The sequence below is a fragment of the Rattus norvegicus genome, chromosome 15 (assembly GCF_036323735.1).
Source record: "Rattus norvegicus strain BN/NHsdMcwi chromosome 15, GRCr8, whole genome shotgun sequence".
Taxonomy (NCBI): Eukaryota; Metazoa; Chordata; class Mammalia; order Rodentia; family Muridae; genus Rattus; species Rattus norvegicus.
Window position 1 is genome coordinate 9,651,929 of NC_086033.1, and position 25,322 is coordinate 9,677,250.

The 25,322-nt window shown below is 44.9% G+C and overlaps 1 protein-coding gene across 4 annotated transcripts in view; it reads left to right on the forward strand.

Annotated features, from left to right (window-relative positions):
• The window catches only part of Ube2e2 (ubiquitin-conjugating enzyme E2E 2), a 277,665-nt gene that overhangs the window by 240,862 nt on the left and 11,481 nt on the right, over positions 1-25,322 (forward strand). For all 4 annotated transcript variants that reach the window (NM_001399660.1, NM_001399659.1, NM_001399661.1 and 1 more), the window contains one exon: positions 14,192-14,339. In NM_001399660.1, the coding sequence (NP_001386589.1) occupies positions 14,192-14,339 (148 nt within the window). The remainder of the gene's footprint in view (positions 1-14,191; positions 14,340-25,322) is intronic.

Consider the following 25,322-nt stretch of genomic DNA (forward strand, 5'->3'; position numbering starts at 1 on the left):
CCCAGTATAATGGGACAACATGGGGCTCAACCATCACACTGCCCAGCTTGCCTTCCTCCAGAGACTCAGTCTCAGAGCCAATCCTGTTCTCTTTGAACAGAGAGCAGTTTCGGGACTTCTCAGCCGTAGCCTTGACAATCTGGTTAGGGTCGGTCACTATGGGATGCTCATCAGCCATGAGCACACACACTGTCCGCCAGGCTTCCTAGACACCCCGGTCAAAGGTGCCTTCAATAAACACCACTGCACACTTCCATTTAAATATCTCCTACAGCTCAGCCCGATGGCCAAGCATGTCGTACCTGTTGGCATCGTCAGGAAACTTGAAGTCCAAGTGGTGTTTGCTCTCTGAAAGACTCACAGGCATCTACATCCATGCTGGTGACACCGGCCAGTGTAGCCACCCTGCCCTCTGCAACCACAGCCCCAGAGAATCTTTGCTCCCAAGATGCTACGGTTAGGGTGAAGCTCACACTCATCATGTCACCCACGTTGGTGGCATCTTTCCGGTAGTCCTTGATAACATTCCTCAGGTTGTGGTAAACATCTTGACAGTGCCCGAGGTTTCCTGGAAGCTGAATATGCCCACAGGGAGGATCATGGACTCTTTCATGGCCAGCTTGTTGCCAGCATGAGAACCATTGTTGAGCATTTTGAAAGCCAGAACTGGCAGGATGACTTTGGAGTTGCCAGCTAAGTCATCGATGTGACAATTCAAATGCACCCCCTTTTCCATGGCATCACCTTTGCAGACAGCCAGGGACACCCCTAGGAAGGTATTGCTCCAAGTTTAGATTTATTTACCGTCCTGTCCATTTTGATCTTCGGCTTGTCTCTCTTCTCCACAGCATCTGGCTTCTTGCTAACCAGAGCAGGAGCAGTGTTTTAATGATGTGCTCTCCAGCCTTTCACATACCCTTCCCTGGGTGTCATGTCTTATCCTTTGTCCCAGAGTCCCATGGCCTCATCGATGCCAGTGGAGGTGGCAGTGGGCATGAAAACTGGGAAGAGAGCTTTTGAGGTACAGAGAGAAACCTCTGCCAGACTCTGTGTGTGTGTGTGTGTGTGTGTGTGTGTGTGTGTGTGTGTGTGTGTGTGTGTATGTGTGAGTGTGTTTGCATGCATGTGTACGTGAGTATGTGTGTGGGCATCTCGTACTGGGGTGCCAGGAGCACCAGTTCTCTGCTCAGGGGAAGCAGAATGCAGTCTATAATGGGGGTCCTCAGTCTGTGTTCCCCAGGTGGAAAACAGCAGAATCTGGCACAACTGCTGGTGGGTCCCAGTCCCCTGTATACCCAGTCACCACTGGCATACCGCTGGGAATTGGGAACAGGTGTCCCTGGTTCCTCTCAGGGTATCCATGTGCCAGACTGGAAGGGGAAGGCAGAGCCTAGGAGGTGGAGAGGGAATCAAGTGGGTGCCGAGAGAATGGAGGACCTGGGAGAGAGAAGGCCATTCTCTGGGAGATTTAGGCACGGCTCTTTTAAAGCCCTGTCCACTGTGATCCTTGATGAAGAGATGGGCCTCAGTTGTCCAAACTGCTTAATTTGATGGCAAATGTGAATGCATACACCTTACTCAGGGCGAGCTAGGGATTAAATGCCTTTTGTGGGAAGGAGTGCCCAGGAAGGGACGCTCATTGGTTCAACATTCTAGATCCCTCATTAGCATGTAGAACTCCGGGGTTGTTTGCTATGGGACTGATTGCCATGGTCCTCTCAATGGGGTGTCATGGTTATGTGTCCCAGAGCTGGTAGAGTTTGACAGGGAGCTGGCCCCATGATGATGGTACTCAGTTCTGGGTTTCACTGGGTTTGGGCTCACTCAGGTTTTACCCGTTCTTCTGTCTGGTGGCATGGCCCACTTGCCCCACAAACTTCAACAGTGAGATTCCTTCAAGAGTCAAAGATCTTTCTGGCGTGGACCTTGAGAATACACTTGGTGAATTTCTGACTGCGCTCACTGTGCAGGAAAGGAACAGGTGCTGTGGATAGTGGGGAAAACATTAAGGAGAGAGGCGTATACAACCCGAGTCCCTGAGTTGCTCTTATCACATTATTTTCTGGTTAGTAGAAAATATAATTACTTCTAATCAGACCAAAAGTACTCTATCACATGCCTATAAGGTAGTTGATACAGCTTTAAATGCATGTTTGGAAACAAATCTTGGTCGTTCAGTTTTACAGCGTCCAAGAAGGTGGGCCCATCTGTCGGTGTAGTTCTGAAACTGTTAACATGTATTCTTCTCAAGCTTATTAGGGTGAGAATGAGCATTCGCTGTATTGTTTAATATAATTATTTATTACAACCAAGAGGTTGATTTCTCTCTTCCTTAATCCATGTTAGTAAATAATGCTAACAAAAAAAAGATATGAAAAAATAAATTAACAAACTTTGACAATACGGGCGTCTGCAGGAGCATACACTCCTCTAACGCAGTCAGGGTGAAGCGCAGAACTCTCCTGGAAAAGTAGGCCTGATGTTGGTCTTACTCTCAGTTTTTGGTTCCTGTTTATTTAAAGTCGATACAATGTAGTGATGTGCGTGAGGCCCACCTGTGCGATCTCTCAGTCCTGTGTCTTCTAACACAGTGATTCACTTAATGTTAGATGCCTGTAATCTCTTCTAGCTAAAATATTAATCAGAATTTTGTCCCAACCTAAACCAAATCTTAAATAACAAAGCATAGTTTCCTTGAAGAAGTTCTTGGAACCGTCCGTTGACAGCCTGAAGAAATCACGCCTCAGGAAAGATGCTGTCAGCCTGACGGATGCTCCTAGTGGGCTATGGCTACTTGTAATTATGGTGCTAAAGGCCTTGTTGTAAAGTAAACACTCTATATTTCCAGTTAATCTGTTCATCAAACAAATACATGCTCTTCCCTAGCAGCAATAAAAATATGTAAATTATATTATATTGTTTCTATAAGTTATTAATTGTTATTATTAATTGTTTATATAAATTCTTACATAAAGTTATCCTCCTGTAAATAAACATCTTTGCTAGCCTGCCTACAGAAATTCACTTCCGGGATCCTTGTTTAGCTGATACCACAACTGTGGGTTTTGTAAAGTGACGTGGATGCCGTTTATAAAAGCCGTGTACCGTGCAACGGACTGCTTTCAGCTGTAATATTTGTTGTTGCTCTGAGCAGTCAGCGCCCTCCAAAGATGTGTGTTACAAATCACGTGAGGGGAAAGCAGCCTGGTGTGTCTGTAAGATGACTTCAGATTTCCTTAGGGACACAAGGCTCTGCAGGGTGGCACACTGTGTGCAACTGACAGGAATGATGTCATGTGCTGAATTCTTCCAGTCTTGGGGCACAAAGAGGTGTGTGGGGGGCAGCTGAGTTCCGGGGGTGACTTCTGCTAAGGAGTATGGGAGTCAGTCAGGAGGTGTGTTGTCTTTGCATGGAGCCTGGATTAGAGGCCAGCACCTGTCTTGCTCACTGTGGGTCTTCACCTCCGTCTTCCTCGCTCATCACCTCAGCCCAGCAGCTGCCCAGAGATAAGCCGCCAATGACCAAAGTCAGATATGCTTTCAGTTCCAGAGCTTAGTGTGGAGTGAGGTGTCTGTCTCTTCTCCATTCTGTTTCTCCTCCATCCACTTCTTGGTCTGGTCAGCTGGTAGTATCCGAAAGTGTGAATCACATATGTCATTAACATACTGTCATGGTTTAAATGACAATGCCCCACCTGGTCAGACTGTTTGGGAAAGATTAGGATGGCCTCGTTGGAGGTGTTCACAGAACTAGTTGAAGTTTTCAGATTATCTCTTTCTGCTTCCATTTGTGTCTTGGGAGATCTGCCCTCATTCTGCCGTCATGGACTCAAACCCTCTGAACTCATAAGCCCAATTACACACTTTTATTGAATAAGTTGTCTTGGTCATGGTATTTCATTACAGCAGTAGAAGCTATTACGGTTACCATTTTGGAAAGACGAGTTAGTGGCATCTACCTCAGAGGAGCAGGTCCTTGAGAGGCCAGGTGGAAGAACATTATCTATTGGCCCCAGTTTGAGTCCCAGCCCAACCTTTCGTCAGTCCAGTCCGGAGCGAGTTCTGCCCCCCACTGCTCTGTCTCCAGCCTCATCTCACAGTCACTAATGAGAAAGCAAGTTCCTCAAGGCAGGTGGTTTGGGGCCTGATGCTTAACGGTCACCAGGACCTCAGCAAGCTTGGGGGACAGTTTCTTCACTTTACTAGCAGATCCCTTCATAGAGAAGAAGCCTGTAAGGTCTGCTGTAGTTCTGCTGTAGAATCTATGTCAGACGATCGTCCCACATCAGTCACATCTGTTAACAAGCCGAGGCGATGCACTCGAGCTTACATAAGTCGCAAGTCCCTTCTCCATAAGCTGCCTGCCTGACTGCTCGTGCTGGTCATCAGCTCATGGTGCCGCCGGCCGCTGTTGGTGCTCTCCACACTGTGGAAGAAAGACAAGCCTGCCCTAAACACTGACATCAAAATGATCCCAAGGCTGGACAGATGGTAGGTGACAGTTCTCAAGGCTTGCTGTCTTGCTCTCAAGTGCGTCATCTTCCCACATGCTAGGGAGCCTGGGTCAGCGTGTGTGAGAACCACCGCAGCTTCTCTAAGGTCACTGGACATCCGCCTCTCTCTTCAGAATTCCTCCCAAGAGCTGTGAGTAACCCGCTGCCATCAGCTCTCCCAGCTAAGTCACAGTCGAGACCTAGAACTTTCTCCCTTTTCCCTCCGGGCTTTTAAAGTCAGGAAGTTAACACGTTCATGTTTTCCCTTCTCTCTGGGCTTTCCTCGCTATCAAACTCCACTACGTGATGAGCAGTTCGCTGAGTCCTTCAAGCTTGCAACGCAGTTCTCACTCTTTAAAATTAAGAGTAATAATAATATCTTGGTGAGCGGAAATTAAATTGTGTAATAAATGCAAGCTGCTTGCAAAGCCTCAGCCATAAACATCTTACAGTTTAGTCTATTTCTCATTTGTATTGTTTTCGGTTACAGATCTCTGTGATGAGCACACAGCACTCTTAACCGTCATGCCGTAAATAAAAGGCAGCATCACTGTGGCTCCTAGGGAAGTCTCCTAGTATTTAAAGCTGCCTACCTTTCCCCAAAGCTTGTGTCTTTTGAGCTAGGGGAGTGGCACAGCTACTTGCACTGTGGAAGTGAGACATGGGGATCTATGACTTTAAGGCCAGCCTGATCTACATAGCAAGGTCCGGGCCAGCCAGGGCTGCACGGTGAGATCTTGCCTCAACCCCCCCCCCACTCAGAAGTTGTGTCTCTTCTGTGTTATTCAAGCATTCGCCAAGAGCACGGACGGACATCAGACCAATTCTGTAATTGCCATAAATTTACCATATTGTCAGCACATTAGGCACGGTTTGATTTGAAATCGTGCTAAAATCTGTTTTACTTCTGTGTTGCTGTGGATCATGTAAAAGATGACTCTTCACCTGTAGCCAGTTTCTACAAATTCTGTGTGTTGTGCTTTCCATGTATTGGATTGTTAATCTCTCAAGAGAAATAACTGCCACCCCGTGTGTCTACAAACATAAAACTTAGTCATTTTTTTCTGACCGATACTGGGATCTTGTATATTCCTTCCAATTTGCATTTAGATGAATTTACATTAATCTGTAAATGTGCTGGGTCTTACAGGGTAGCCTGAGTGGTATCAAAATGTGAACAAGTAGAAAAAGGACAGCTCCTTCGATCTCTGCTTCTGCTGTTGTCTTTAGCCGCAGAGAACATGTCAGTCATGGTATTTGGCATAGAGTCATTTTCTCAGATATTAGGTTTCCTAACAACTGTGTGTATTACAGTTCGCCCTTTTAAAGCAGAAAGGAATCAACTTGTCTGTGAGTTGTAGGTTTATTGAATATCTCCTTCATTGTCTTCCCTGTACAGCACTAATTAAAAACTAAGTATCACTGGCATTAACACAGGAGTTACTGTTGCAGTGCGAGCTGTGGGGCTCCATGCTGCTGACAGAAAGATTAAAGAAGCTCTGTGTCCTTTGATGCTCACTGTACCTGTCCCCACTCAGTGACTGATGCTGGCAGTGCCACCTGGCCCATGGCACCTTCTCATATCACATAACACATCCCTGATCCCCCTCCCTCCCTCTCTCTCTCTCTCTCTCTCTCTCTCTCTCTCTCTCTCTCTCTCTCTTTCTGATGTTGAGATCCTTATGAATATATTGGGTCCATCTGGATGACCAATGAAAAATCGGCCAGTATTAAGATCCTTACTTTGATGGGAGATGATAGCATCCATGGGTCACAAAGGGAGGGAAGGCCATTATTCTGTCCATTACACACATGTGCCTTAAAACCGTGCCTGCCAGGCCTAAGAATTAGCCACTTTTAAGTTAATTTGTTTTCTCTGTCACTCTAGTCAAACCGTGTTTTTAAATGCCTGGAGTTATAGGGAGTGTTTCAGACATTACTCCCTCCAGTCTCCTTGAGGAGTGAGGGCCGTGGCCATCAGCAGTTGAACTGTGTGGGGGCAGCTGTAGGTGCAAATGTAGGTGAGAGTTATTTGGGGCACAGAACTCAGTCATTGTCCACGGACACTGCCATTTGCTTTGTCTTCATGTCAGAGTTTGAAGAGAAGGGCACACAGTTAGGCTCAGCCTCCTGAGGGAGGGAGGGAGAGAGGGATGGAGGAAGGAAAGGAGGGAGGAGGGAGGAGGGAGGGAGGGGAGCCTGAGTTGGGGGTGGGGCAGGCACTTTCACAGCCTCTAAAACTCTTGCCATTGGTTGATACTAAGATCTGAAGGTCTGACCTGAAGCTACTCCCTTACCAATTGTGGGGTTCACGCTTGTTTCCCTGTGTTTATCAGGATCTGGAATATGCTGGCTGTTCCAGACACGTCACTAGCAAGTTTTGCCTCTGTTGCAGAACATCCTTGTTCGTGTGACTAGACCATACATTTTTCTCTCTTGCATTTATAAATAAAAAATAGGAACAGTAAAAATATTAATATTGGATGTTTACTATATTCCTATTACCAGTTTAATTTTTATGACATACCTTCTGAAATGATCTGCTGGAAAATTTAGGAAAGGTGCATGGGACAGAAAGATGTTCGGACATCTTCCTAGCCAGACATGGTGTTAGTGGTACTTGCCTGTAATCCAAGCAATTGAAGGTGGAGACAGAAGGATCAGCAAGCAGTTCAAGGCTAGTCTAGACTACACAATTAGTTTGAGGTTAGCCTGGTCTACATGAGCCCTCGTCTCAACAAACAAACAAACAAACAAAATAACAAAATAACCACATACATTATCTCATGCCTTGGATCCCATGCCTGTAGCCCAGCGTCTGAGACTGAAGCAGGAGACTCTCAAGTTCAAGGCCAGCATAGCCTACTTGTGAGACCCCGAGTCAACAGTATTAACAGAAGATTCTGCTCCCTCCAGGAATTCTTCCCAGTTTTCTGAGTATACAAAAAGTATATATAGTGCTTACAGAGCACTAAGACTTTTGAACTCTGCCTTTGCACACACCACTGATCTGTTTGGACTCTGCCTTTGCACATGCCACTGATCCGTTTGGACTCTGCCTTTGCACACAGCACTGGTCCGTATCAGATTCGCATCTGCTCAGCACACAGTGGACCTTGATCTGTGCCAGGCACTGCCCTGGACAACAGTTGGAAGAAAGCACTCCAGTAAACAATTCAGTAGAGTGGGGGCAGCCATGGCAAGCCTGGGAGTTGAAGAGGGATGTGATGGGGAGAACCTGGGGAGAGTGATCCAGGTCACATTACAGAAGCGGCACCTGCTTCAGACTTGGGGGTCATGAATCTGCCTGCTTCTAAAAGGTGGGGCTAGGAACACCATTACGTCGGAACATGTATGAACAGCCAAGCTGATGGTGTAGCTCAGTGGCACCTGTCAAAATAGAAGATGACCCTTCCAAGAGCCTATCTCTCTGATCAGCATTTAGACAAGTGAAACACTCACTGTCCAAAACATTCTGAGGACTGTGCAATTTTGTGATTCATTATTTTGTAAACAAGTTTATCTCAGCTTCAGTTTTTAATGAAATGTCTCCAATTAAAACACTGTTAGAACCTGAGTCTGCTAGCACATGCTAGCTCTGCACTCAGGAGACTTAAGCAGGAGGATCACGAGTTCCAGACCAACCTGGTCCACAGAGAGAGGCCTTGTCTCAAGAAAAGCAACCACTAGCAAGATACTATTAGAGTCATTAGTAGGGGAGCATCAGCACTCAAACAGCCTTAGATAGGAAAGAGAACAGAGCATAAAGGTTACCTACCATATAGTACATGACGTCCAACCTCATCTGTAACAGGAAACGCACATTGAAACCACCACACCCAAGCAAGGGGTAACAACAGACCAGGCCGTCAAGCAGAGAAGCTGCCTCACATTGCCATTGGGGTTGTAAAATTGTCAATCACCCATCTGACCCACCAGTTACATTGTAGTCTTACATATTTATCCCCGTATAGCAAAGCAAAACAACACACACACACACACACACACACACACACACACACAGAGGGGGTGGGGGAGGAATGTCCCCCACAGCTTCGTTTGTAATACCGAGGTCCTGGAGAGTGACAGGTTTTAATAAGAAGGCTAGCTATTGATCATTGATTTAATCCCACAGGCCTAGGCAGTAACCTGGTGGTCAGGGTTCAGCTCCAGAACTACACAGCTCATGGAGGTAGGTGTCACCCAGGAACATCCCACCCCTCCCCCACACCTGTGCTCTCTTCAGTGTGGCCTTTGACCCGCGTCCTCTGCAGTGCCATTTATGACATGCAGGGGTGTGGGCGCAGACTTGCTGGAGTTCCACAAGCTACAGACGCAGGTGAATGGCCTGGAAAGGAACTGGGAAAGACTCCAGCTGTAGGTAGTTGGTTCTGAGTTCTGCAGGCCCAGACTGGAGAGTGAAGTCCGAGGTAGAGGTCAGTCCTATGAAGGACTCCTTAAGCTATGGCATTCGACTGCCCTGCAAGGGCAGGTTGTCAAAGCTGAATTAACCCAGCTGTTGTCAAATGATTTTTTGTGAGGGGTAATTGTCACCCCACATGTAATCATAGAAATATTCTGTATTTTGTGAGTGGGGAAAACAGAGGGTTTCTTTGCTTTTTATTTTATTTTGTCTTCTGAACATCCAGATGTCCTTTACTTAGTAAGCGGTTGTGATTGTCTGAGTTAGCATGGCCATATAGGCTCATATGTTTACATGCTTAGTCCTCCACCTCCAACCCCACCCCCGCTTATGAATTGTTTGGAAAGATTATTAGAGGCGTGGTCTTGTTGTCTCTGGGAATGTGCTTTAAGGTTTCTAAAGCTCATGCCAGGCCTTTTGCCTCGAGATTAGAATATAAAGCTCTCAGCCATGTTGCCACCAGGTGGGTGTCTGGTCATAGGGTCGTAGGGCAGCCCCAGGACACTGCTCTGAGGGTGGGGAAGCACAATCTGGGGCATAGGACACAGCTGGAACTGACTATGGGATGGGGGTGTCCCCCGGCCTGTGGGCCCGCAAGAAGGCCAGGGCCATCTGGTTCTCAGGCTCTTGGGCATCCAGGTGCCACTGGAAGCCCCGGAAGAGCTGAGAACAGAGTGGGGGCCGGCGGGGCTGGATCTAGCCTGGGGAAGGAGGGGTGGGTTCCGGCCGGTCCCACAGGAATAGTCCTTTGGCTTGACAGGCAGCAGGCTGTTTGGTGATGGCAGTAGCTGAGAATAATGGGAAAACAGCTCTGTAGGAGAAGGCCTTCTCTGTGGCTCCCCATGGTAGATCCGGATGAAAAGAGGAAGCCCATGGTTTTTTTGTTTTTTGTTTTTTGTTTTTTGTTTTTGTTTTTGTTTTTTATTAACTTGAGTATTTCTTATATACATTTCGAGTTATTCCCTTTCCCGGTTTCCGGGCAAACATCCCCCTCCCCCCTCCCCTTCTTTATGGGTGTTCCCCTCCCCATCCTCCCCCCATTGCCGCCCTCCCCCCAACAATCTAGTTCACTGGGGGTTCAGTCTTAGCAGGACCCAGGGCTTCCCCTTCCACTGGTGCTCTTACTAAGATGTTCATTGCTACCTATGAGGTCAGAGTCCAGGGTCAGTCCATGTCTTTAGGTAGTGGCTTAGTCCCTGGAAGCTCTGGTTGCTTGACATTGTTGTACATATGGGGTCTCGAGCCCCTTCAAGCTCTTCCAGTTCTTTCTCTGATTCCTTCAACGGGGGTCCTATTCTCAATTCAGTGGTTTGCTGCTGGCATACGCCTCTGTGTTTGCTATATTCTGGCTGTGTCTCTCGGGAGAGATCTACATCCCAGCCCATGGTTTTAAGACATCTACTGTCATGGCAGAAAGAGGATGAGTAAAACTGTACCCCTCTTCTCAGAGTGGACCTAAGATTAAATGCCTTTTGCAGGGAGGAGTGTCTAGGAAGGGAAGCTTCATTGGCTAAGCCTCCAGGCCTTTAGGTACCTCATTATAATGGAGATCTGTCTTGAGCCTGTGTGACCTGTGGTCACCTCCTCTACCTGTGGAGGATGTTGCCCTTACATGACTGATGGTCACAAATCTATGGAGGGCCACAGCTAGTACTGGGCCTGGTTTCCTGGGAGTCAGGTGAAATGCCTACTGCCATCCCGTCCAGGGTCACTGGGGTTTCAAGCCTCTGCTCAACCGGGAACCAGGGTGCTTTTCACTGTCCCACACTGCTCAGCAATAGAAAATAAATTATTAGGACATGCAGCCATGTGGTGACTCTCGGGATTATTGAGTGAATGGAGCAGTTTGAAAGGTTCAGTGCTGCGTAATTCCATTGTCGAAGTATTCTGAGCTGTGATAACCAGGAATTAAAGAACTAAGGGAAGACAGTTACTGTTCATATCAAAAGGCTGCACATTCTGTCACCATGCCCAGGACTCAGGGACCGTGAAGGAAGACAGGGTGGGAAGAGTGTGGGAGGCAATGTGAGATTCTGTGTTCTGAATATGACTTGCATTTGCAGTCATGAACAAGACCTACACTGCCAACCCAACAGGATAGCCGACACTCCAGCTGGCTGTAGGCACTGGGCTCAGGGCTTACAAGAAACAAAATGACAGGCCATGAGTGTGGGACGGAGATGTGTTGGGAAATTTTCACAGGACAGTGGGAGGGGATATGACCCAGATATATTATATGAATGTATAAAATTGTCAGAGTACATTTTTAAAAAATAGTACTAAGTATTTATGATAGTCTCCTTCTATATTTTAACTGTGGAGATATACACATGAGTACACCTAGAAGTAAATGTAAGTATAAGGTAAAGGTAAGACCAGGAGTCAGTGGACTATGTAAATGCCTGTTCTGCAACACAGGACACTTCTGCAGCATACGCAGTGGTAAGAAGCTGGCAAAGAACATGTGTGGTCTCTCAGTGTTGTTTCTTACAGTAGAATTTACAAGCATCTCAGAACTACAGGCAGAGTGTGGAGAGCAGAGGCTCCGGGGCTGCGGGCCGCAGCCTCAGTTTCCTCGACTTTGCAATGGGTCCATACTTGCCTCACTGACTGACTGTGAGAACTAACGTGGAGTAAGTAGTTAGTTCCTGATAGGGTGTTCTCCATGTCACGTGTGCATAAGCCACTCTTCGTTCACAATGACTATAATAAACATTAATCCTGCAGTCAAACACTCGGGCGGAGCAGGCTGGCCTCTCCTCGGGTTCGTAGTAACCATGGGTGTTCGGTGCTCACTGACTTCTGCTCATCTCATTATTCTCTTGTGCCTTTTATTCCCTCGTTCTATCTTTCTAGGTCAGATACTTGGCTCTACTTACTTCTAGTGAGTGTCTCAGTTTCCAACATCCACATTTCAAATGGTGTGTGTCTACTTAACTGTTATTTGGGCTAGAGAGACAGAGTTTTATATTGCCAGCCCAACATCTGCATTCTCCTGTCGCTGAGTCTAGTGGGGGTGGGTGCGTTTGACTTTAGTCAGAGAGCTACTTGCGTCCTGGTCTTGGTGGCGTACGCTAGTACTCAAGCAGTGAGAAGCTGGAACAGACAGCAATAGTTTGAGGCCAGCCTCGGCTACACAACTAGATTCTTTTTCAAAAGCAGAAAGAAACCAGAAAAGGGAATTATTTGCAAATACGGTTTCCAGTTTCTAAACATGACCAGGGTGCAGGGGACTCTTTCCTGTGTAGGTTCTGACCTGACGTTATGTTCTTTGGAAGACCGTGGGTTTGCTCTATACCTCAGCGTATAGCGGTGTTCGCAGGTGTTTCTTATGTGATTGACAGGATTATGTGTTCTTTAATTGTCAAATGTAGTGTTTGTCATCATTCAGTCCCTTGATTTTACTTGTGGTTTAAATTTTCAGGATCCCTACCGATATTTGGTCTGGTTGACCTAACAGTTATATAGTGAAAGTGAAAGTTTCCTCTGTGATTATAAATATGTCATTTCCTCATTATCTGTCAGTGTTCACTACAGCCGATGCCAAATTGTTAATTTCCTGATACATTCTGTTATAATACATTACACACTTTTTAGCAGCCCCTTTGCAGATATTTGCTCCAGTAGGCATGGAGTAGTGTCAGCTCTTAGTGTGTGTGTGTGTGTGTGTGTGTGTGTGTGTGTGTGTGTGTGTGTCCATGTATATCTCTGTGTGTGTGTGTCTGTGTGTGCGTGTGTCTGTGTGTCCGTGTATGTCTCTGTATGTGTGTGTGCATGTGTCTGTGTGTATCTGTGTGTGTCTGTGTGCGTGTGTCTGTGTGTGTGTATGAGTGAGTGTGTGCGTGTGTAGAATCTGTTCACAGTGAGAGTTAATGCTTCTCCCAGTCCTGAACTCTGGCTTTCACCATCAGTTCCCTTGCTCTCTCTCTAGGCATCCACTTCCTGAAAGATGCGTCACTGGGCTTTTCTGATTAAGGTACAGGCTCTGGGTTTTAACCCCTAGCCACATCCAGGCCTGAGATCTCATCTGCCTTCTCTGTGACAGTATCAAAAGGAAAGCTTTCACTCTCTGAACCTGTCTGTCATCCTTCCTCCCCTTCCTGGTCCCCAAACCTACCCCAGCACAGGTGCTGGCTACTTATCGCTGACTCACAGCTCATTCAGCTGTGTTTTGAAGAAGGTTGTTCTACTCTCTTCAGGGCTTCTGGACATTTGAGGCCTGTGTTGTGGAGTGGCCTGACAACGCTGGCTTCTGCCCTGGCTGAGGACAGGGTGTGCTGTAAAGCAGCCATTGCTCAGCCTTCCTGGAATGTGGCAGCATGCAGATTACATCAGCTCCTAATCTTTGAGTGGATATTGGATCCCTGATCAAGTGGTAGATTCCACAGAACGATGTCCGTCACGTGTGTTTTTCCTGGTTCTGAGCCATGATAGTTCAGCGTGCCAACAACTGGTTCTTAGAACACCAAGAATTATTTCTAAATTGGAGAAGTACAAATTTATAGTCATAAATAATAAGTAGCATTTAAATCTTACTGCTGCTTAGCTAAGACTAAGCTGGACTTGTTTTCAATATTAAAGATTTCTTCTAAGATTTTTCTTTTATTTAATTTTATATGTATAAATATTTTATCTGCATACCTGTATCCCTGGTGCCCTCAGAGACCAGAAGAGATCATTGGATCTCCTAGCCCCAGAGTTGCTGTCAGCTGTAAGTCGCCATGCCAGTCAGTGCTGAGAACCAAGCCTGGGTCCTCTGCAAGAACAGCGGCGTCTTAACCACTGGGTCACATTCCTCCATAGAAGGGTTTTCATGTCATCACTTTCCAAATTATATGTAAGACAAGGACAATAGTGATCTTACTGTTAAAGGAAAAAGACTATTATTACTAGCACACTCAAACTATAAAATTCAATAAGAAATAGGTGTGTAAATTATGATTATAGTAAGGTAATACAGTTAAACAGTAGCAAATACAGTGATAACATACACTTGTATAAAAAAGGCACGAGACGTGTTTGCATATTTTCACTCATGTTTTAAAACCATATTAAAGAGCATTTATCTTTCTTTGCATTACTCCCAAGCTTTCTGGTTGGGGATCTTCTAAATGTGAAAAGTAAAGCAACTGAAATCCACCAAATTCTTAAAAAATATTCCATGAGTCCAGCCCATTTCCTGCTCATGCTCCTCAGGTAGGCCCAGGGCTTGTCCCCAGAAGTCCTGGGCACTGTTTGGCTGTGTGTGTTACAGCGACTTTGTGTTTTCTTCTAGGTCACCTTCCGAACAAGAATCTATCACTGTAATATCAACAGCCAGGGCGTGATCTGCCTGGACATCCTCAAGGACAACTGGAGTCCGGCCCTGACCATCTCTAAAGTCCTCCTGTCCATCTGCTCACTACTTACAGACTGCAACCCTGGTGAGTGCCCTGGGCCTGGTACCAGGTTGGAGCAGGCCTTGGAACCTGTTCCCGCTGCTAGCTATGTACTCTGTTTCTCATGACTTGATTTTAGCTTTCTATACTACGTGACTGTTGTTTTCTTTTATCTTTTTAAACCTATTATTTACCAAAAAGTCTTAAAAGATAATGTGATAAAAATTAATGAATAATCATTTTAAATGAGAGCATGTATTTTTAGAATGCATTAAATTCGCCTGCCAAACAATGATAAAAATTCAAATTGAATAGCTTAATCTTTAATTAGATACCAGTAGACATGTTAATTTGAGATATGTGGGCTATTAAAACCTTATGACAGCCAAGGCGGCACTGCACAGATGTGACTTTCAGCGAAGAAACAGCCGGCATCCTGGTAAGCTCTTAGCAAAAGCTGGTGGCCCTGAATCAGGAAGTTGGGGTTGCCAGAAAGCCGGTGTGCCCCACTGCTGCGCTCAGCGCTCAGCCTCAGCCCTGTGCCTCCTTCCGCATATGATCGTGTGCGTCTGATGACTCTCTCTTATCTACAGGACAAACCAACTGTGGATTTTCCTCATCCTTAGGCTGACTCTGGAGACACAGAAACCCCAGAGTAGTCTGTGTTCATGTTCCCCATGGAACTTGCTTTTCCCGGTATTTTGTGGAATCCCATCCCCCTTTGTAAAATCTTTTTAGTTAGTTTACCAGATAGTAAAGTCCACTTAGGTGACACTAAGTGACTGCTGACTGTTGCTGTAGTATCAGTCCCTTCCGTCACGTGATGATGCTGTCTTTGTTCTTGCTTCTGTGTTGATGGTGTGTGGCCTGTCAGCCCAGCTTCGAGCACCTGCTTTCGGAAGAGGTATCCTGAGCTCATCTCTCAGCCACTCAGTGCTGTGGGAAAGGTGTTGGAAGTTTTACAGTTTAGTTCATTGGTATTGGGGCCCAGGAATCACCTCACAAAGTACACTACACAAGCGCTGATCTCAGTCAGACAGGGATAGTTGATTAAGCATACGCCCCGGGATTGGTTGACCAGGGCCATGGTCCAGATTCAACAACTGACCATGACCCCGAGTTAAGATCCTACAGGGTTTTTAAGCTCAGAATCCACACACACCTGTGCCAAGTCAGTTCACCATCCAGGATTTAGGGGTAGGGACTTCCTTAGGAGCACGGCTTTGTTATACACTCATCCTGCTCCCATTGCTTGGGGTGTTCAGCCGTGGCAGGGGACTTGCCTTGTCTAACATTCATATCTTAACTCGCCAACCAGGATGTCAGTTATCGATGCACATGTCTCTTCCTGCCAAGTAGGATGTCAGTTCCCAGGGCTGCCTTGAGGTCTTAAACTTTACTTGACACCACTCAAAATGCAAGTCGTATTCCAAATAGTTTCTTATTTTGGTGCAGGTGTCTCTTTCTTGTTGAAGCCGTCCCAGGGGCAGCTTATAAGGACATATACCATAGAAGCTTATACACGGTGCAGGAAGACCTGTAGGTGGCTGGTTTGGGTCCAAGCTAATTGTGGGTAACTATACAAGATAGTTCTACTGATTTCGATCATGACTGGTTTCCAAGGATGCAGAACATCACAGAATATGTAGTCAGTCCTGGCATTAGGAAGATTTTCAGTAACAGCAGAGATACATGGGAAAATGTCCTTATAAGGGCAGGCTAGCCAGGAAATTGTTACCTGGGCCTTAATATTTTACCTACGTCCCAACAATTGATTGGGCTTTCTTATTAGGATGGTCTTCCTATTAGAACTTGTAAGGGGCTAGAGAGGTGACACTTGCTCTTGCGGACGACTCAGGTTGCTCTCCCAGACCCCATTGGGGCAGCTCCCTCAAACTGGCCTGCCTGAGGCGGCCTGAGGCAGGGAGAGCATCTGGGTTGGATCTTAGTGGACGTGTTCACTATTACTCTTTAAGGGAAGGTAATTAAGGATGGTGCTGATTTCAGACGCTGAGTTGTTACTTCTTCCCATGCTCGGGATTAAAGAACTTTCTTTCTTAAGTAACAGGAAAGAATTGTGTATTTTGAGTCAGGATCTGTTTTCCTAATTAACATATCTAAGTTAGTTATTTTCCCATGTTTTCCACGTTTGAATCTGACCATCTGATAGCATGGCCCTGTTTTGAACATTCCACAGTCCTACACGGCCATCCTTTGGCGTACATATAACTTGTAATAGAATTCCTCCTTTCCTCCAGCTCCTTCCACACTTTTTAAGTAGCTTTTGTTTCTGCTGTCACTGTTTCTCTGAGCAGCTGTGTTTCGTTGTAAGTTATTTGACTGTTGCATAGCAAGTGAACTGTATACACACAGACTAAATAAACGTTTAGCTTATAGGCTCAAAAACCCATGTCATAACCTCCCTGCCCCCCAGCATTTGGATTTATTTACAGCTTGGGGTATCCAGGCTTTTGATATTTACAACAACACCTGTCATCTGCAAGGTTCAGGCCTTGAGAACCACACTTTGTATGTTTTAAGTCTCACAAGCACACAAACACAACATGCACTCTCTTGGGTTGGAATGCCTCTGCTGTTAATAATGCCTGCTGCTTTTCTGGAGGACCCAAGTTCAGTTCCCAGCACCCTGATAGGGTGTCTCACAACCACCTGTAATCCAGCTTAAGGAGATCTGATGGCCTCCGAGAGCATCTGCACGTACATGAATACATTCTCTCTTTCTCCCTCTCTACTCTTCCTCTCATACACACATACAGACAAATAAATAAAAAGTAGTTACATAAATCTTTTTTAATACCCATGTTTGGAGTATGCTTAGGGCTTTATTCTGGGCAGTGTACATGGCCACTCTTGGCTGCAGATGGCCCCATGGTCTAGACTCAGTGACATCCCTCAAGAGTGATAACAGCTGTCAGGTTATATGGACTGCCGTTTTGTCTGTCCCAGTGTAACTTATCATCCTATGTCCAGTTCTTGAGCCACATAAACAGAAAGGTGTTGGGTACCATACACAGGCTAGGTTTGCCATGTGCCCCTGGATAGAGCTTCTGGAAGGGCTCTGGAGTGCACAGCCAGGGCGGCTTACTGGTGGGGGCCAGTGCTTAACAAGTACAGGCATGGGACTGAGTGCCCGCACCAAAGCAACACACATAGAAAGTCAAAATAAAATCCTGAGCTTAGTGCCACACACCTGCAGGTAGAGACAGGAGGATCACTGCAAAAAGGAAAGAAGTAAGATACATTACACGAAAATGCAGTTACTATGTAGCTTGTGGACGCAAATGCAGTTACTATGTAGCTTGTGGTTGCCCGGTTTCCTTACCGCTTGCCACTTCCAAGGCTCTAAATGCCATCTCTCTTGTTAATTCTGTCTCCCTTAAGTCCATACTGCCCTGTGGTTTCTTGTTGGTGGAAGAACAACTAGTCCACTAGTGGAAGGGACTGTCAGAAATGCCTGTAGGTGGCTAATAATACTGTAGCGGGAACTTTCACTTCATACCAGGTTACAATCTGCTAAGGGTGCACTAAAAGGATTTCCCAAGCCTAGGGGCCGTAAGTCCTGAGCCCCTCGTATTGAACTGCGGGGCCTCTTCTCGTAAGTACAGTGCCTGTGAGGCCACCACATCCCCATCTCCCTCAGTGTTCCTAAGTATCGTGTGTGTGTGTGTGTGTGTGTGTGTGTGTGTGTGTGTGTGTGTGTGTGTGTCAGGCGGGCCTGGGTGTGAGAACAGAAAAAAGACAGCACTGTTCATTCAGCCTGAAGGGCTATGACCATGGCAGTGTGGCAGCTGATCCTCACATTCTCAGTGTGGTCTGTCCAGTGCTGCGCTCTCTCTCTCTCTCTCTCTCTCTCTCTCTCTCTCTCTCTCTCTCTCTGAGCCGTGTCCTTGGCCACAGGAAAGGTGATATGGCAGGAGGAGCACTACTTGCTGTACCTGGTGTGACCCCTATGCTCTGCTTTTCTTACCTGCTCCTCTGTGACCTGCACCACAAGTCCAGAGGCCTCCTCACTTCTTAATCAGTAACGTATCGTGGAATGTGTGTAACCAGTCGATAGCGCACAATCTACCTCCACTCCAGACCAAGTGCTCGCCACCTTGAGCCCGGTGTGTGACTGTCCCTTGCTAGGGACCCCTGTGCTGCGGCCCGTGACTGAGCAGGGAGCAACAGTGCCTCTGGCAGGACAGCTTACGGCACCTTGCAGAGCTCTGCCCTTCTGCCTCTTCTCCATCTGCTCCCCCAGCCCTCCCCACTTCTGTGGCCTACCCCTCCCCCATCCTCCTCTTCTCTGCTCTTCGCCCTCCTGATACCTTGCACTTCTCATTCACAGTGTACCAATTTCTCCTCCACGTTTACTTTCTCTCCTCTTTTCATGCACAGAAAAATGGTTAAGAAACAAATGAAAGAAAGGATGAAATCAGCTGTCTGTGTGTGTGTGTGTGTGTGTATCTGTGTCTGTGTGTCTGTGTGTGTCTGTGTGTGTGTAATGTCCATGAGTGTTTTTCTGCATGTATGTCTACGTACTACATGTATTCCTTGTGCCATGGTAAGAAAAGGGTGCTGGGTGTCGGATCCCATGGGACTGGAGTTACAGACAGTTGTAAACTGCCCTGTGGATGCTGGGAATTGAACCCTCTTCCTCTGGAGGAGCACTCAGTGCTCCTAACCATTGAGCCATCTAGCCAGACTTTTATTTTTGACACAGGCCCAGTGAGTCTGGATATCTGCATACCTGTTTTAGCTAGACCGGCTGATCAGCAAGCCCTGGAGTCCCCCCCTACCCTCAGCACTGGGGCTATAGGTCCCAGAAGTGGTGTCCAGCTTGGATGCAGGTGAAAGGATCAGAGCTCGGTCTCTGCTCTTGCACAGCAAACTCTTCAACACTGAGCCGTCTCTCCAGACCCCCGCGCCCCTGCTTATTTCAGGAGAGCGTTAGTCATTGAAGGGACTTTGGCCCTCTCAAGCATGTCGAGCCTGGCTCTGACAGGCCTTGCCTTTCTCTCCCATTCCCCTGCCTTTCTAAGAACCATAAGATTACATTTATAAAGCTAGCCACCAAGGTCTGTTCTCTTATTTGGCCACTTCTTCCTCCTGAGACTGACTACCAAGGTCCAGATATCAAAGTGTGGAAGTTCAGCAGTCAGCAGCACACTTTGGCTTGCCTAATTAACATGACCAATCAAAATTAAACACCTCATCCTATCACAGAGTTCCCCTGGGGCCTTTATAAACTGTCATTTGCCTATGGGCATATTGTCTCCTTTCTGCACAAGGGCAATCCTTTGACCTGCTCTGGGACAAATACCTCTCCCCTCTCTCCCCTGTTCCCTTCCCCTTCTACCTTATCCTCTCTCTCCTGTTTTTGTCTCGTAGCCGCTGCCCTACGTCCCTGTGGGGCAAATAAATCTCCTCTATGTGAGAACTTGGTCTTGGGCGTCTTGGGCCTGTATGGTTTCTTACACTCAGTGAACTGTGTGACAGCTACACATTGGCCAATACCTAGTAGGAAGTTACGCCTTTGAACTTGAGTGACAGAGCCGTGCCTTACAACAAGCACGTTTTTCATACAGAGGTCTGCATTGGACAATCACACCCTTTATTTTTCAAACATCATCGACATCTGAATGACTTTTGTTTTTCTAAGTAACTGTGATGATATAGCAGGAATTACTTCTACATGTTCTATGGCTTTAAATGAGTGATTTCAAAAATAGTAACTTTACTAGATAAAGTAACAAAAATTTAATTTAAAATCTACTTCACACCAAAGAAAAAAACATCCAGTGTAGTTCGTACTTACTTTCACTTTCATTTTTATAAATTTTAAGAGCAGATAAGAGTGTGAACCTGGTGTAACAGATAAGAGTGTGAACCTGGTGTAACAGATAAGAGTGTGTACCTCGTGTGACAGATAAGAGTGTGTACTTCGTGTAACAGATAAGAGTGTGAACCTCGTGTAACAGATAAGAGTGTGTACCTGGTGTAACAGATAAGAGTGTGAACCTCGTGTAACAGATAAGAGTGTGAACCTCGTGTAACAGATAAGAGTGTGAACCTCGTGTAACAGAACCGAGAAAGAGTCTGACTGCGTCTCTTCCTCTGTGCAGCCTGTTAGCGTTATGCTTTAATTGTTTCTTATATAAAACTGCAGCTTCCTTTGCTCTGCATACTTGTGTAGTGTGCACACTCTCCTGCTCACCACCCACTCACTCCCTCTGTCAGGCTTTCCTCATCCCGCACCAGGCTGGGCACTCCATACTTGTGCAGACACTGGAGACCCTTGCCGTCTGAGTCAGCACATACTTCCTTCATGCCACGTCAGGGAGTGTGAACATGGAGCGCCCTGATCTATAGAATAGTCAGCAGTGCCATGCACCCGATGCCGTCATCGCTGTGGCACTCTGAGTCTCCAGAGCCCAGAGAGCAGGGTCTCCTACTGATATGCAGTGTACGGTGTTTTTATTGCCTGACTCTAAGCTGCTGCCCTGATAGTCTCTGCATCCATGCCTGACTTGTCTGAAATGCATCGTGACTTGCCCCTTGTATGTGCTTTTTCCAAGAACCTTGTAATTCCCCTCATATCACATGATGTCACACAGATGAGCCCAACACAAGGTTAAAACTCACCATGTTAAAAGAATGAAGTGAAGGAAGCCAGCCTTACACTTGGAAGCTGTTGGGAAATTAGTTCTGACCTGCCTCACACTAACCAGCTGCTGACTTGCATAGACAGATGTGCCCATTTATGAGTAGATGCCTGTAGTCCTGAGCCCTCCAAGGTCACTGGGTGAACTACTACATACGTGGTACATGTACTACATACGTGGTGCATGTAGACCTCAGTAAACACTTTGAAAGCTCAAGGGAGTATCAGTGCAGAAAATGTATTCAACAGAAAGCCCATCCTAGCTGTGGGAGATTAGATGACCAGGTCTTTGAAATGCTTAAAATGACAATTTTGTTGTCTTCATAATGTCTTCAAATAACTTTTTCCTAGATTTATAAGTATGCAGTTCTCATGTGCGATGGATTTTATTGTCTATAAGGAAAAGGAGTAGAAAAACATTCATTAAAAAAATAATTTGAAAAAAAATAAATAATAATTTGATTGTTATATTGTGCTTTTGACTTATAAGCTTGTATTCTGGGTCATTTAAATATTCAAGATGATCCTATCAACTAAAAATTAATTAAAATCTGCTTTCCTATTTCCAGCGCCACAATAAGCAAACTATCTCCTCATGGAATTCCCTCTGACTACACTGAGCATTCAAAAGAAGCTTATTTCAAACACAAGCCTGTATACCCCCTACTGTATTGTTGTTGTGAGCTTATATAGAATATGTGTTATAGGTCTAAAAGACAAAATGCGTCAGACTAAATGGCTAGGGATACAGTTCTGGTGTAATGCCTGCCTAGCAGAAACAAGACCCTGGACACACTGACCCAGGGGCAGTCTGGGACAGGACCCTTCTGGTTTCTGCCTGGACCCAAAGCTGACCACAGCTCTCTGTACCCAGATACCACTGGGAGAAAGCTGGTCTCCAGAAGTACTTACATATAGGCTAACAGGAGGGTCAAGCCACTGTCAGAGACAGCAAGACCAGCTAACACCACAGACAACCAAATGGCAAGAGACAAGCACAGGAAACTAAGCAACAGAAACCAAGACTCCTTGGCATCATCAGAACCCAGCTCTCCCACCAAAGCAAATATTGGATGTCCCAACACACTGGAAAAGCAAGGTTTGCATTTAAAATCACATCTCATGATGATGATAGAGGACATTAAGAAAGACAAAAATAAGTCCCTTAAAGAAATACAGGACAACTCAGGTAAACAAGTAAAGGCACTTAAAGAGGACACACAAAAATCCCTTAAACAATTGCAGGAAAGCACAACCGAACAGGCGAAGGAATGGAACATCCAGGATCTAAAAACTGAAGTAGAAACAGTAAAGAAATCACAAAGGGAGACACCCCTGGATATAAAAAACCTAGGAAAGAGATCAGGAGTCGTAGATACAAGCATCACCAACAGAATACAAGAGATAGAAGAGAATCTCAGGGACAGAAGATACCATAGAAAACATTAACACAATAGTCAAAGAAAATGTAAAACACAAAAAGCTCCTAAACCCAAACATCCAGTAAATCCAGGACACAATGAGAAGATCAAAGATAAGGATAATAAGTATAGAAGAGAGCAAAGGTTCCCAACATAAAGGGCCAGTAAATATCTTCAACAAAATTATAGAAGAAAACTTCCCTAACCTAAAGAAAAAGATGTCAACATTCAAGAAGCCTACAGAACTCAAAATAGATTGGACCAGAAAGGAAATTCTTCCCGTCACATAATAGACAAAACACCAAACGCACAAAACAAAGAAAGAATATTAAAAGCAGTAAGGGAAAAAGGTCAAGTAACATATAAAGGCAGACCTATCAGAATCATACCAGACTTCTCACCAGAGACTATGAAAGCCAGAAGATCCTGGGCAGATGTCATACAGACCCTAAGAGAACACAAATGCCAGCCCAGGTTACTGTATCCTGCAAAACTCTCAATTAACATAGATGGAGAAACCAAGATATTCCATGACAAAACCAAATTTAATCAGTGTCCTTCTACAAATCCAGCCCTACAAAGGATGTTAAATGGGAAACTCCAACACAAGGAGAGAAACTATACCCTAGAAAAAGCAAGAAAGTAATCTTCTTGCAACTAATGTAAAAGAAGAGATCCACACAAACATAATTCCACCTCTAACAACAAAAATAACAGAAAAAAACAATCACTATTCCTTAATATCTCTTAACATCAATGGATTCAATTCCCCAATAAAAAGACATAGATTAACAGACTGGATACATAAACAGAACCCAGTATTTGGATGCATACAGGAAACACACCTCAGTGAAAAAGACAGATACTACCTCAGAGTAAAAAAACTGGAAAACCACTTTCCAAGCAAATGGTCCCAAGAAACAATCTGTGGTAACCATTCTAATATCCAATAAAATCGACTTTCAACATTATCCAAAAAAATGGAAGGATACTTCATATTCATCAAAGAAAAAGTCCACCAAGATGAACTCTCAATCCTGAATATCTATGCTCCACATGCAAGGGCACCTACATTCATAAAAGAAACCTTCCTAAAGCTCAAAGCCCACATCGTACCTTACACAATGATAGTGGGAGACATCAACACCCCACACTCATCCTGGAAACTGAAACTAAACAGAGACATAGAGAAACTAACAGAAGTTATGAACTGAATGTATTTAACAATTATCTATAGAACATTTATTTCATCCTAAAACAAGAGGATATACCTTCTTCTCAGCACCTCATGTTACGTTTTCCAAAGTTGATCATATAATCGGTCATAAAACAGGCCTCAACAGATACAGGAAGATTGAAATAATCCCATGCGTCCTATCAGATCACCATGGACTAAGGCTGATCTTCAACAACAACAAAAACGACAGAAAGCCCACATACACATGGAAATTGAACAATGCTCTACTCAATGATAAAGGAAAAATAAAGAAAGAAATTAAAGACTTCTTAGAATTTAATGAAAATGAAGGCACAACATACCCAAACTTATGGAACACAAAGAAAGCTGTGCTAAGAGGAAAACTCATAGCTCTGAGTGCCTGCAAAAAGAAACTGGAAAGAGCATATGTCAGCCGCTTAACAGCACACCTAAAAGCTCTAGAACAAAAAGAAGCAAATCCACCCAAGAGGAGTAGACAGCAGAAAATAATCAAACTCAGGGCTAAAATTGGCCAAGTAGAAACAAAAAGAACTATATAAAGATTAAACAAAAACAGGAGCTGGTTCTTTGAGAAAATAATAAGATAGATTAACCCTTAGCCAGACTAACCAGAGGGCACAGAGACAGTATCCAAATTAATAAAATCAGAAATAACAACAAAAACTGAGGAAATTCAAAAAAATCATCAGATCCTACTACAAAAGCCTATACTCCACAAAACTGGAAAATCTGGAGGAAATGGACAGTTTTCTAGACAGATACCAGGTAACAAAGTTAAATCAGGAACAGAAAAATCATTTAAACAACCCTATAACTCCTAAAGGAATAGAAGCAGTTATTAAAAGTCTCCCAACCAATAAAAGCCCAGGACCAGATGGCTTTAGTGGAGAATTCTATCAGACTTTCATAGAAGACCTAATACTAATACTGTCCAAAAAATTTCAGAAAATATAAACAAAGGAACACTACCCAATTCCTTCTATGAAGCTACAATTACACTTACACCTAAACTACACAAAGACCCAACAAAGAAAGAGAACTTCAGACTGTTTTTTCTTATGAATATCGATGCAAAAATACTCCAAGAACACATCAAAATGATCATCCATCATGACCAAGTAAGCTTCATTCCAGGGAAGCAGGAAAGATTCAATATATGGAAATCCATCAAGATAATCCACTATGTAAACAAACTCAAAGAAGAAAAAAAAATGCACGATCATCTCATTAGATGCTGAGAAACCATTTGACAAAATTCAACTCCCCTTCATGGAAAAAGTCTTGGAAAGATCAGGAATTCAAGGCCCATACCTAAACACAGTAAGAGCAATATACAGCAGACCAGGAGCCAACACCAAACTAAATGGAGAGAAACTTGAAATAATCCCACTAAAATCAGGGACTAGACAAGGCTGCCCACTCTCTCCCTACTTATTCAATATAGTACTTGAAGTCCTAGCCAGAGCAATCAGACAACAAAAGAAGGTCAAAGGGATCCAGATTGGAAAGGAAGAAGTCAAAGTATCACTATTTGCAGATGATATGATAGTATACTTAAGTGACCCCAAAAGTTCCACCAGAGAACTACTAAGCCTGATAAACAACTTCAGCAAAGTATCAAGTCTCTGAAGAAAGAAATTGAAGAAGATCTCAGAAGATGGAAAGATCTCCCATGCTCATAGATTGGCAGGATTAATGTTGTAAAAATAGCCATCTTGCCC